Below are 14,692 nucleotides of genomic sequence, written 5' to 3'. Positions count from 1 at the left end.
ATTCCCAGCTCTTGCTGCAGTAAAATACAAATGTTACTGCAACAGCTCAGTGTTCTCTTTGAAAACAAGTCTTAGTACTGGTGCACATGAGTTTTGAACCATCTTACTTCAACCAAATTTGACAATGTGTAGGCGTAGAAGGGGAAAACAACTTTCACAGATCTAAGTAGGYGAGAGTCCTCCAAGTGTCTGTTCAGCGTGTACTAAACCAAATTCTTGTAAATGCCCCCGAAATCATTACGTTGTGCTCATGTCCCCGCTCCTGTCACTGTCAATCAAACGTGAGCCAAGTCTATAATAACGTGGTCTGGAAGATCGTTACTATATACGATAATGTATATAATTATATACGTATAAGTTTGAGGAGACTCTGCGCAGAGGGGTATTGCGGCCAGGCGGTGGCCCGGGTGAACCCCTACAGAAAGCGACCCCGCAAGCTTGGTTTTGTTTTCCTGCCGACCTTCGCACCGCATTGCCGGAGGAGGGGAAGGCTCTCCAAGGGCTGGCGCGCACAGGCGGCGAGACGCCGGCGAGGCCACGGCCTCTTCCAGCGGCGCGGGCGCGGCGCTGAGGAGGAGAGGGGGCGGGATGCCCGAAGCACCGCGGCGGCGGCCGCCTGCTCTCGCCCGCCGCGCGGGGCCGCGGGCCGGCTCCAGAGGCCGGGCGTGTTCGCAGTGTGACGGGCGGCTCCTCCCGGCCGCTGTGGCCCAGCAAAGCGCGTTTGCCTCCGCCGAGCAGCTTTTGCCCTTTAAACGAGCGCTGCTCGCTGCCGCGGCGTCGCTCTCCGCCTCGCTCCCGTGGCCGCGCCGCCGCCGCCGCCGCGGGGGCAGCAGGAAATGGCGGCGGCGCCCGGCGGCTGGCCCGAGCGGCGGCGGCGGCGCTTAGGGACGCGGCGCCTTTAAGAAGAGCCGCTCCCTCTGCTCCCTCCCGCCCTCGCCCGCGGGCGCCGCGCGGCGCTCCGTGCGACGTCACTGGCAGGCGACGGCGGCGGCCGGGGAGCGCGGCGCTCGCGCCATGGCCGACATGGAGGATCTCTTCGGCAGCGACGCCGACTCGGAGGCCGAGCAGAAAGGTGCCGGGAAGGGGCGGGCGGCGCGCTCCCCTGCCCTCCGCGGCCCGGCCCGGGCCGGGCCTTTTCCCCCCCCCCCCCCCCCCCCGGGTGCCCGCGGCAAGGCGCGCTGCCCTGCGGCTCATGGCACGCTTCGTTTGCTGGCCAAAGACCAGAGTCGCAGGCGCTTTTATAGCTGTTTTCCCCTTTAAAACGCTTTGCTGTGGTAGGGGTATTTTACTTTCTTTAATAGTGTATCAGTTCCCATTTACATACTCTAAAATATCCAGATCAATGAAAAAGCGCTTTCTATTGGCTCTATCCCAGCCCCACTTCCCTGGAAAACTCTTAATCAGAAACTAATGAAAAGTTCAATTCTGACAACGAATTTGATAAATGGACATTTGATCATACGTTTGCTTAGAGGTGCTTGGGTTTGGGATGGTGGAAATGAGGGAAGTTCCCTGTTTACGCCTTTTTATCCAGAAAAGTTTCAGCTGTCATCAGCATCTAAAGGAAAATGGTGGAGTGCATCCTAATAGATACTGTTTTAGAGTCTGTCATTTGTGTATTTTCAAAATGCTACTCTCAATGTGTGTAGCAGGTTTTCTTCTTTTTTTTTGATTACAGTTGTATGCCYCAACCCCAGCGCTTAACAGTAGCTCCACTGTAGCAAGTGTGTCAGRGTACAGAGTGGGGCAGCTAACTTTTGATTCAGAAATGATGATGGTTTTAAATTTTTATAATTTTATAAACACTATATGCTTTATGCCCTTGCTATTTCAAAATTTATTGTCTTTTGTATAAGCGCATATTCTTTTTAGGAGCTTACAATCTTAAGTAATACACTGTGGTTTGAAACATTACATTCTGTTTATCCTTTTTCTTTGTCTCTTTTGTTGCCTGTGATGCCTGTGCATCAGTAACGTTTTGTTGTTCTMGGTAACTTTTACAGTTGTTTCTTATAGTTCTCTGCCTATTATTTCTTTTAACGCAATATCCATCTCTTTATTTTTCTTCTTGTAGGGGCATTTTAACTTTTGAAAGGGTGGTATTTGTTTTGCAGATTCTGATTCTGGATCTGAATCTGATTCTGATCAGGAGAATGCTGGCTCTGGTAGTAATGCTTCTGGAAGCGAGAGTGACCAGGATGATGACAGGGAAGCAGTAAAACCTAGTAATAAAGAGTTATTTGGTGATGATAGTGAGGATGAGGGAGCATCACATCATACAGGGAGTGACAACCACTCTGAAAGATCCTACAATCGCTCTGAAGCTTCAGGRCATTCTGAGCACGAAGATAACGATCAGTCCGATGCGGATCAGCACAGTGTTTCAGAAGCTGCTCACGATGATGATGATGATGACAGAGGGCATGGATCAGATGAAGGCAGCCATCATTCAGAGGGAGACGGTTCTGACAAAGCACATTCAGAAGATGAAAAGTGGGGCAAAGAGGACAAAAGTGATCAGTCAGACGACGAGGAGAGGCAGCAGAACTCTGATGATGAGGAGAAAGTGCAGAACTCTGAGGAAGATGAAAGGCCACAGATGTCTGATGATGAGGAAAGACTCCAGAACTCTGACGAGGAGAAAATGCAGAACTCTGATGATGAAGAGAGACCTCAGGTCTCAGATGAAGAGAAGATGCAGAACTCTGATGACGATGAAAGAGCCCAGCATTCTGATGAGGAGAAGATGCAGAACTCTGATGACGATGAAAGAGCCCAGCATTCTGATGAGGAGGAACAAGAGCATAAATCTGGTAGGACTGAATACTGTGGAATACTGTGGTAATAATTTGCTTCCTTTTTGCCAGTCTGATCTCTAGTGTTTCATTTATATTGACTTGAAAAGACTCAGACTTAAATGTAAGGGCATTGATCACTTAGCTTTCAACTACAGTCCTCTTTGTAAAGGTTTTTTATGCAGCTTTTAAAAATTCCTTATCATCTGAATCAACTTTATTAATACAAAGGAATTCTAAAATTTGTGGAACAAAGTTCTTAATTTACTGAGAATAATTATGCTCTCTACTAGAGTCTGCAAGGGGCAGTGATAGTGAAGATGAAGTTTTGCGAATGAAACGAAAGAAACCAATTGCATCAGATTCAGAAGTAGACAGTGATACAGAAGGACAGAAAGGTAACTGATGGGGTTGTGTGCATGTGAGGATTTTGTGGATTTTTGGTTTGTTTATTTTTTAATCCTTGTCTTAAACTTGCCTCATTCATCTGCCACAGAAGTGATGCCATTAATACTGTTTGCTGTATGGTGTAACTGTAATGTCACAGAAATAACAAAAAGGTACAGCAAAAATTTTGTGTGTGTGCACTGTGTTTTTTATGGTTAGTTCTGATTAGTTCTATCTGTCTTTCAGTTTCTGTCATGAGAGGTAAAACCTTTCTTATGTAAGTATTGGTTCACTCCTTTGTTTCTGAAGGAGATTAAAAAAAAAAAAAGTGCATATAGTCAAAGGAGAATATACAGCGTTTTCTGTGATGTTTAACTGCCTGAGAAATAGGTTTTGATTCTTTTCAGATGTAAAATTTCCAAAATGTATAACAAAGTAGCTGTTTACAAATATTTATATTGTTTATTGAATAAAATAAGTTAATCTTGATTTTTCTATTGCTCGTTTTCAACCAGATTCTCCCATTTAGTAGTGCATTTCCAAGACAAATGTAGCTTGARTCTTAAAAGGGAATTTTTTTTATGGCATAAGAAATTAATCTTTCCTTCATAAACATTTTCAATTTTTAGTCTTTGTAGGAGATTTTAAGTGGTAATAAAGACAAAGAATGTGTTGATCTTTCTTCTGTGTGTGTGTGTACATGCATATTTAAAAATAATATTTTTTTTGCTCAAGAACATACAGATGTTATGGATCTGTTTGGAGGTGCAGATGACATTTCTTCAGGGAGTGATGGAGAAGACAAGCCACCAACTCCAGGACAGCCTATTGTGAGTAGACTTGACTTTTGAAGTAATTGACCTGCCATTCCGCTTTGAAATTTGGAAGACTGATTGAACTTGATACAGCTTAGTGAAAAAAAGACTAACAATAAGTGCTTAAGTAAGAAACTACAGATAATTTTGCCCTAGCTAAAATAATTATTAATATTTTTACTTGTAGCACTGCTGGATGAATTAATTTACTCATCTTCCCCCCTTCCCTGCCTGACTTTTCATATATGAAAGAAATACATTGATTGTCATGAACAAAAGTATGAAGTCGTAACTGTCTTTGGCACCTTAGTACAGCCATTTGACAGGTATTTTCATTTGAGTCCTGTAAATCAAAAAAACCTTTTTATCATCAAAACGTTATCCCCAACTGTAATTCCAGTGCTCAACTGAAAAATAAATATTTGTGTCAGTTCTTTTACTATTTGCTCATTGTCTTTGTTTTTCTGTGTTTGCGTTCCTGTTTGAAACCACTGTAAGTGGGGTGTGAAAATGCTAAGTTTGATTACTTTCACTGAGAATATGCAAGTTACCTCCTCTCCATCTGTACATACAAATGACATCTTTGGACAAAATACAAGTGCTTGTTTTAACAACAACAGTGAGATTGGTATTTTTCAGTTTATGCTTATGTTGCTTTTTCATCATTAGGATGAGAATGGACTGAATCAAGAACAGCAGGAAGAGGAGCCCATTCCAGAGACTAGAATAGAGGTAGAAATACCAAAAGTAAACACAGACTTGGGTAATGATTTGTATTTTGTGAAGCTGCCCAACTTCCTTAGCGTGGAGCCCAGGTAATTATACGTTAAATATGTATTTAATATTTTTTTTTAGTGTTTCACTGTGTTGCTTTTGTTTTAGTAGTAAATTAAATACTTTGGCCATATTTAAAATGGTTAAGATGCACGCTTTTTGTGTGGTTGATCAATAGTAATCTTCATTTGATTATTACCTAATCAAGAAGTAAATGATTTTTCTTACAAGTTTGGAGTCCAGCTTGATTGAGTAAATTTTTGTCTTAAAAAAACCCGCCTAAAATACGGTTTATATGAAAGCATGTACTGTCAGTTGAATTCTAAATATAGCTTCCAGCTTTCAGAGGTATGAAAGCCAAATGTGCTTATTCATTCTGTGCTTCTGAGTAAATAAGATATTATTTTGAATTTTAAAATAACTCTATCTGTGTGTACTATATATACTATTTTAGTATGAAGTTCTGATTTACCTAATCCGAGCTAAAGGAATTTGCTGGAATTCGTAGAGAGACACAAAATAATACCACAAAGGACTCTTAATTTAGGTGTGGCCCTAAAGCCCACCTTGAACACTTCTACTGATTACCGTAAATCCACCTCTTTTGAGTGTTCCATTAAAAAACTTTATTGGAGATCTTAATAGGTATCTTCTTACCTGGCAGTGCAGCATTGTTTCTGTCATATGTTAGTCAACTAATTCTTAGGCTGTCATGCTATAGGCCGTTTCAGGAGAGAATTGTTATGAATTACATAACAATTAGTTATGTAATTAGGTTAGTGGCTGTAATCAGTGAGAAAAGTCCAGAGGATCTTAGGGGGTTGGTCAGATAGGACTGCAGGATAGCAGGGACTGTATTACTTATTATTTATTATTGCTGTCATTTATTTTCCCTTGCAACAACATAGAAACTATTAGGAAGGAGGCTAGTAAATGGGCACTTTTTTACCCTCCTCTTTATTCTTCAGTCATCAGGTTTTTTGAAGGAAGAGAAGAAAAGTCATCTCTTATTTCCCTTTGGTTTTGTGATTAAAATAAAAAATAGACTTAAACATTATACTGGTAGAAAATCACTAATTCGCCCTATTTGCAAGATAATCATTTTTCTTTTGGCTTTCTCTGTATAATATACATATTTAGTTCCAGACTTTGGTTCCAAACTCTTACCTCATCATCCTGATACAAAAGAAACAGTATCTTCTGAGACAGACTTGCTTTCTTTAGCAACAGCCATTTATAGAGTCAGAATATTAGAAGTTACTATAATTGATGGTAGTGAAGACACTTGGGCAGGTTTCCTGTGGTGTAGAATCAATGCAGTAAATTCCATTACTGCAGAACTGACTGTCTCACAGCTGTAGTGTTTAATGTTGTGTGCAGCTTATAATTTAAACATTTCAAGCACCTGTTATTTTGCACAACCCTAGAATAATCTGTATAATTTTTTTAGAAGAATAAAAATTGTGTTGTGTAATTTATTACAGACCTTTTGACCCCCAGTATTACGAGGATGAATTTGAAGATGAGGAGATGCTTGATGAGGAGGGTAGAACTAGGTTAAAACTCAAGGTATAATGTTAATTTTCCTATTTTCTTTCATGATCATCTAGCTATGCTTTCTGAAGTATATTTCAGATATTGTAGAGTGGTGTTTTGAATTATGGCTCAGATTATGAAGGTGTGGACCAGTTCAGCACTGAAGAAAGCTCATCAGTTTTAGTAATGCTTGACATTTTCTTACTTTTTTTTTTTAAAAAAAAAAGCTTAATAGCTGCGCTTCCTCTGTAAAAGTCTTCCCTTTCATCTTCCGTTCTTTGCATCATGCAGCATGTTATCTAGCCCTTGTAACCATAGTTCTTGACTTCTGCAGAGTATATTTTACAGTTTTACAACAGTATTCCTTATTATGAGTTAAAACAATTTTTTGTTCTCAAAGGTAGAAAACACCATACGATGGCGAATGCGGCGAGATGAGGAAGGAAATGAGATTAGAGAAAGTAATGCACGGATAGTCAAATGGTCGGATGGAAGGTTAGTTTGGACTTTCTGCTGTTGAAGGAGTGCAGCAGTTGTCTTTCAGTGAAATGCCGTGGCGTGCAGAATTGGAAGATCAGCAAAGTTTGAAGTCAGTGCTGCACAGCAGTAATTATTAAAAAGCCTCAGTGCTTTGAAAATGTTACACTCTGCTTTGTTTAGATTGAAGTATAATTATTGGCTATATATGAAAAGGAAACAGAAAGGCTTCTTCCATTTATAGGTGAGGCAAACAATAGAATGTAGCCACTTTTTATAAAGTAACTAATAATGTGAATCTCTTTTAAGCATGTCACTCCACTTGGGCAATGAGGTCTTTGATGTGTACAAAGCGCCACTACAGGGAGATCACAACCATCTCTTTATCAGACAAGGGACAGGTCTACAAGGACAGGCTGTTTTCAAAACAAAGTTAACCTTCAGGTAAATGCATGATTCCGTATCAAATGGTGGTATTATTTTTGTAATGAACTGTTGTAACTAGCATATAAAAAATTAAGAGATCATTTTGTAAACCTTCAGAGCTAAACAGTCAGCATTTGGACAAGATTTCCTAATGCGTGTCTCCTGGTCTGTAAGGCTAGTATGCTATATAGTGCAGTACATAGATAACACCTTTTTAAACTGTATGTATTTTAATTTACATTTTTAAGTGAAAAGCCCTCACATGAATTAGAAAGAACATTAATGCTCTCTGAAAGGAACCTTTTTCTCTGATTTATTATTGCCATCAAAATAATGACTGTGGCTTGGGATATTGAACTGAAATGTGAGGATGATTATTTAGGCTGACAATGAACTGTGGAGTGCTTGCTGGGAGAGGAGCTGTTGTCTCCAGTATCTGTTATAGTGCATGTGAATTTTAAATATATAATAGTAGTTTCATTTTTGTGCAGATGAATATTTGAATTTGTAAGTGTGCCTGTCCAACAGGTGTCCTTAGAAATGGGATACATTCTTTTAAGAAGTGTTTAATCCCTAACAATTTTATAACAGGCCACACTCTACAGACAGCGCTACCCACAGGAAGATGACTCTGTCCCTTGCAGATAGATGTTCAAAAACTCAGAAAATCCGTATTTTGCCAATGGCAGGTCGCGACCCAGAGTCTCAGCGCACAGAAATGATTAAGGTACTGTTGCATAAGATTTTTTTTATTTGCTGATTTCATCTAAAAAAATCACAAATATAATATAGCTGAGCATAAAACAACTTCCTGAAAGACACTGCATTTTGGAGATACAGACAAAAGTTGTTTAGTCGTGAGTGTGGTTTGAGCATGCCATCTTTTTTGCTTTAGAATGGCTTTTCTGGTTTGATGGTTCTTACACTGCTGTGAAGTGATTTCAAAAGCTTCAGTAGAATATTAGGTGCTCAGAGTACTTTTTGTTTGTTTGTTCCTCGGATTTTATACATTGTTGGCAGAATTTTTTTTTGTTTTGTTTCTTTTTTTGACAGAAAGAAGAGGAGAGGTTGAGAGCTTCCATTCGTAGAGAGTCTCAGCAGCGAAGAATGCGGGAGAAGCAGCATCAGCGTGGTCTGAGTGCAAATTATTTAGAACCTGATCGCTATGATGAGGAGGATGAGGGAGATGATGCAATCAGTTTAGCAGCTATCAAAAACAGATACAAAGGTGGCATCAGAGGTAATAATAAACTCTACCAGCAGGTAAATGGCGTCTGTCTAAATCAGATAGATTAATTCACAGGAAAATCCTGTAAGACTGTATTTTTACCTGTCCATTTGAGACATGCGAAAACATGATTTTAGGTGGTATCTTTTTTTTTTTATTATTATGGAGTTAGATGCTGCCTGCTTTTTGTGGGATGAAAAGTAAAAGAATTGCTTTTAATACCATCTTTTCCTCACCAAATTTTGGAAAGGGATAAATGTTTAGCTTTTCATTTTTCTTTGTAGAGGAACGTGCTAGAATCTATTCTTCTGACAGTGATGAGGGCTCAGATGAAGATAAAACACAAAGACTGCTTAAGGCGAAGAAACTTACTAGTGATGAGGTAAGAAAAGCGCCTTGTTCTTAAAAGGCTACTTCTTTTTGGTCATGAGCGTTTCCTGCCTAAATCTAGTTCTTAAAAAGCTGATATTTTTATTTTTCTAGTTTCATTTATGCTGTGATGAATGTATTATTTGAGTTGGCATGCTTTTCACAGTAATTAATTGTGCTAATTTTTGCATCAATTCAGACCTGAGTGATTTCTGAAGGAGATCACTAACATTATTACTGCTTTATAGATGAAAAAAAATGGTGTAAAATTACATAAAATGGCTTCATCAAAGTTATGCAAGGAGTAAGAAAACTTCGTATCCGAATTCTAGTGCAGTATTGTCTGCGAAGCTACATGTTCCTCTTCTGCTTATTATGGAAACAAAGTAAGCCTCTTCCTATAGCACTTCTGCTCTTTTTAAACAGAAGAGTTAAAAACTGGGATGCAGTTAATGCGTTGCTAAACAAACTTTATCCTTCACCCAGATACCTAGACATTAGGTTGTGATCAAGGCAAATATTAGCTACAGTAATAGTACTATTTCTTCTAAAATTTTAAGGATTTTTGTTGTTGTTTGTAATTGATCACTGCTAGGTGTACACAAATGAATCTTTGTGTATGCCAAGTCTTGAGATTTGTTGGTTTAAGGTAATGTCACTTTGATACTGTGCTGTGGTATAACACTCTGTAAAATTGACTGATACCATTTTTAAGATTAAAAGCTATTCTCATCCAGTGGCAGAAGTGGAACCAGGAAGTATGTGGACTCTATTCTCCATCAGCTCTACCTCTGTATACCTTCTTGACCCTTGCTCCTTGTCCTAGAAAGCTTCTGTGGCAAAGAGCCGACCCTTGGGAGCTGAGAGGAGAGCAAACTTTCGAAATGGGTCACAAGTGGCAATTGACCCTAGCTCCCTGGCTTACTGTTGCCCTGCTGCAAGAGGGAGCTGGGTTGGGCCAAGTCTTTGGCCTGCTTGGTTTCAGTACCCAATAACTCACTTTATTTTAGACACAAGCCATTCCGTATTACTGTAATCCTGCTGTTGATGAACAGGATGCAGCCCTGAACTGGAGCTGAGCTTCTGTTTCTTCCAAGCCAAATGTGGCTCAGCAGGGGTAGTTTGGACACATCTGAGCTCTGTTGCTAGCTGCCCTCGCTGTGTGGGAGCATAGTATATCCAAACTTACCTGACTTCATGGGTTCTTATTACTACCTTGTAGAATATAAAAGAAGTATTTTTACACTTGAGTTCCAGTTTCACTTATCTTCATGTCCTGCTTTATTATAAACATTTAATTTAAAGTAAAATATAATTTATATGTAGAATAACATACAGAAGCTTAAAAATAAAGGAAGTGTGAGTAGATCAGTGTAAGCTTTTGGAATAGCTTCCAAGCCTTTATTCACTTTACTATTTATGTATATAAATATATACTTATATATTTATTACTATTCACTAATAAAATGTGCTTTTCTTTTTAAGAGGATAACTTTACAGTGTGATTCGGTACGTGTCCTTTTAGTGAATGATTACAGACTCCTTTAATTGCGGCTTTTGAAACTCCAGAATTGTCTGTAAATGACCTCTATGTGAGAGTTTTCAGTAGGACACATACCTCTGTACAGGAAGGAAGGAATAAGATTGTTCTCATTTGCATTTTTATATTCTGCTTCATATAAATTTCTCATCGAGTGTGTCTTATTTCCCAGCTATTGGGATGTTTGCTATGATTCTACTCTGAACGTGTATTCTTGTAGCTGTGATGCTATTCCTCTTGGTCTATACCATCAACTGAGTGATTGCACTAAAAAGCACTGTAATATGGAGGAGAAACTAAAAGTAGGTTTTTCTTGAAATTCATGATATTTGTCTTTTTATTATTTGTTGAGTAAATTAATGTTTCAGAAAATATGACACTATTATGCTGGAAAGAGCCATAATTTGAGTTAGGCATGTAGACCGAAATGTAATTTTAAATTCTTTGTTGACAAGACACGGCCAGTTGTTCCTTTTATGATACTGCAACATCAAGATTTTACAATTCTACTCTCTCAAGAGAAAATATTTAGCCAAAAAGATTTCTCTGCTACTTGGACAGTGATAGCCTCCATTTTAAAATTAGATTTAAAGGTGATATTCCCATCATGGCCTCACAGGGGTGCTGCAGAATTTAAAAAGCAGTAGAGCATAACTAGTTATTTTCAGCTGGCACATATGGAAGTATGGCTCTTATTATAAATAATATTTTAATATACAGGTAACATTGCACTCTCTTGTGCTATTGTGTGCTGTCAGTCAACAGCACAGCACAAATCTTTGTGCTGGTAACAACTTAACTTCAATGCTGAAAAAGTCAATCTGTTTTAGTATACTTTATCACTAAGTGGCAAGTACTTTTGTTTTTATTGTAATTAATGGGAATGTTTTGCTAAATAGGATTCCTACTCTTGATAATTTCCATTTTCCTTGCTTACTAATTCCTCCTAAGTCAGATTCTCACCTCCTACCAATTTGCTAATATAGAAAAAATTGACTTGAATAAAACATAGTTTATTACAGTTTTGAAAACCTATATTGTCTTTTGCTGCTTCTTAAACTGCAATTAATATGTACTGCTTTAAAAAAATAACTATAATGGAAAAAGATATGAGGTTACTCCGACCTGAGAATATATTTTAAAAGACATATTTTTTTTTATAAACAATAATTGAGTTACTATTTGTTTGTCATGTTAAAATTGATGATTTTTGCATTAGTGAGTTGTGGTGTGGCCAAACATTTTCATAGCATTCTGAATCAAAGTGTTGTTTGGAAGGGCCATCTAAACCGAATTGGTCAAAATGCACATTATTAAAAAAAAAAAAAGAAACCCCCCAAAACCAACACTATTGGCTCTCTATTTAAGTGCTAGAAATTGGGCATCCAGCCTCTGAAAGGCTTTATGGTATTGCTTAGAGAAACAGTACGACCAGGAAAAAAAAAAAAAAAAAAAAAGTTGAATTCCAATATGAATGGGTAAGGAAACAATTCGGGACTACCTTGTAGGCCATTTGACTAATCAAAAAAATTTTTTTTCCTCCCTATTCTTGTATTCACAGATAGGGTTTTTACATAGATTTAACATTAAGTTCTAGAGCTCTGCACTGTGAATTGCTTCACCTGTTTCTAGTATAAGGGTTAACTTTACACTGAATGTGAGAGTTTTATCATGAAGTTATACATCTTCCTTCCTTTGAGATATGAGATCAACATCTGTTCTACCTTGTCTCCTTAATCTGTTTACCTGTAGAAAAACATTATGTGTTAGTTTACTTCATGCACTGAAAGTCTGTATTTTAGCCTTTGAAATAAAGATAATTTTAAAATCCCTCATTTAAAAAAAAAAAAAAAACTATGTAAACTTAAATTTCTGTTCTTATGATTTTTAATTTGTGTACCCAGTTTACTCCGTGTCCTCTGTTTACTCCATGGAGAGTGTAATACAGATTTTGGTGGTAGACTTTCTGCACTGTACAGGGAGTGTGTCCCTTAAGAGTGCATCTAAAATACCAAAGCATTATATTTCTAGGCCTTATTTCAGATTTATCCACTTAATTCATAAGTGTTGAGAATAACAGTGCACATGCCATAAATTCAGGTTACGATATAAATTACTCTATGCCATAGTTGACTTTGAAGCAGGTGTAGTTGTATGTCCGTTGAGGTAAATGGAGTTGCAGCTGTATTTGGACCCTCTCATGCTGGGGTCTGTGACTGGTAACATTGTTGACTGTACTTAAAGAATTGCATTGGATTACAACAAAGGGAAAGAATTAGAACAAATAAATTTGCTTTTTTTTCAAGAAATACTTTTTTAGGTGTTTTGCTATTCTGAGTTTCTGTTTTGGCTTGAATTATGGGTTAGCTTTATATTTTTTCTCTTTTGCCTTCAGGAAGGTGAACCTTCTGGAAAGAGAAAAGCTGAGGATGATGACAAGGCAAGTAAGAAGCATAAGAAATATGTAATCAGCGATGAAGAGGAAGATGATGATGATTAATACTGAGAAAGCACAAAAGCTGATTTTTAAATATATATATATATATTGTACAGTTCTCTTACAGCAAAAGTGTAAGTAACCATAATGGGGTTATTTTGATAACGACATATTCCATTGGCTTCTGTGTTTCTGGTGTGAATAAAGTTTTCTGACTTTCTTTTATTTTTAAAATGCTTTATCTTTATTGCATCAGCTGTTGCACCAGGCATCACAGTGTCCTTTTTTAATATACATATATATATATATCTTGTACGGTACATTTCAGTTTTGAGAATTGTAGTAACTGGTTACACAACTGCATTAATCACTGGCATTAAGTTTATTGGGAAAAATTTTATAATCTTCATACAGAATGCTTAAACAAAAAGTTTATTCGATGAAGATATGGAGACTTAACTTATCATTTTGTATGGGAGAGTTAGAGTACAATGCTCGCTTTTTCCTAGACATTCCTTATTTACAGGTGACTATGAATTGTATGTTATTATGCTGGTATACTTTGATGACTGAAAATATTTCTTAGCCTGTTTGTGTAACCTGTGAAGTTACTGCAGTCAGCTATATTTAAAACAGGACTCATCCCTTTACCTAAGTCATAAAGCGTTCACATTAAGACATGGATTTTTGTTCCAGACTTCAGCATGTGAAAAATACATCTCTTGCCTGAGAGTTAAAAAATAATAATGAGCATATGCTAGCAATGTAAATGTTAGAGCAAAAGCACTTATTTAAACAAAGTGCAAAAATTTCTGCAAGGAGACATGAATGTTTCCTTCAAAAGCTGCTGGGAACCACAATGCAAATATGTATCTTAAATACAATAATAGCATTTCATAATGTCATGGGATCCTTATGGTGGTGGTTCTTACTATTCCTGGTTGGTTTTTAGGAATTGGTTGTTGAACTAGGAAGTTATTGAAAGAGAATATTGTGAACAGAATCATTGCTTCTTTTACATTATTTCTAAACGCTGTATTTGATTATGCAATGCCAATTGTAAAGCAGGGAAAGGCTGCAAGTTTAAGAAGTATCTGAACTTTTCCTCACTTTTGTTCTAAGATTAAATATCCCGTATGTAGAGTTTCCCTAGTTGGTGAGATAGCATTCAGATGTTATCTGTGTTGCTTTTTTAACAGAGTTTTCATACAGTCCTACAGAGTTTAGATGCAACTTGAAGAGATAACAGAAATAAAAGAGAACTAGCTTAATACCTCTTCAGATGGAACCATTGACTGATGCTGTGGAAAGTTTATTTATGTTATGTAAGATAAAGTAGGTAATAGTTATGTAAGAATAACTGTTACCAATCTCTGTCTTCCAGCTAAATCCTGCTGCTCTGTAAAATGATAGAAAGGTTTGAGTGCCGTAAGGTGGGCATTTTGCTGTCTGACATTCCCTAGTGTCTTCCAGAAATAGCTTTTAACCTGGACATCTTGCTTTTGTCATCTTTAATTAGGCTAGTAGTTTACTGAAATACTCTGCCTCCTTTTTTCCCACCTGGAAGATGCAGGAAGCATTCTGGCTGCAGTAGCACAGAGCTCTGCATGTGCTAATATATTCTATTGAGGAGCTGACTGCAGTATAGACATTTGCAAATACGAAAAACAAAGTGAAGAATTTCTACTCAGGATTTTGACTGCCTGAGAAACTGTTCTCTTTTTTTTTTTCTATAATTAAAGTGTTATCTAAGAGTTCCTCTGTCTCTTTAATGTGCGAATAACACCTCTTTCTATCTGCTGGAATTTTGACCTGGTAATCCTCTTAGTTTAGACCTCTGCTGGGAGACTGATTTGCTCCATGAAGTTACCTGCTTTTTGCTCATCACAGTCTCGGGAAGAAACAAGC

At 37.8% G+C, this 14,692-nt stretch overlaps 1 protein-coding gene across 1 annotated transcript; it reads left to right on the top strand.

The window, feature by feature from the left end:
- The first annotated feature begins 972 nt into the window (after positions 1–972).
- Positions 973–13,018, top strand: LEO1 (LEO1 component of Paf1/RNA polymerase II complex). The gene is made up of 12 exons (XM_085303389.1): positions 973–1,072; positions 2,115–2,813; positions 3,089–3,193; positions 3,918–4,012; positions 4,667–4,812; positions 6,256–6,340; positions 6,708–6,802; positions 7,094–7,228; positions 7,802–7,937; positions 8,264–8,450; positions 8,723–8,820; positions 12,743–13,018. Exons 1-12 carry the CDS (start codon positions 1,015–1,017, stop codon positions 12,845–12,847), a joined length of 1,944 nt encoding a protein of 647 aa, XP_085159515.1. The 5' UTR covers positions 973–1,014; the 3' UTR covers positions 12,848–13,018.
- Positions 13,019–14,692: the final 1,674 nt, after the last annotated feature.

This window comes from Rhea americana, unplaced genomic scaffold, assembly GCF_003343005.1.
Source record: "Rhea americana isolate MKP2758 unplaced genomic scaffold, rheAme1 scaffold_2, whole genome shotgun sequence".
Classification (NCBI taxonomy): domain Eukaryota; kingdom Metazoa; phylum Chordata; class Aves; order Rheiformes; family Rheidae; genus Rhea; species Rhea americana.
This window is presented reverse-complemented; position numbering and strand designations above follow the sequence as displayed.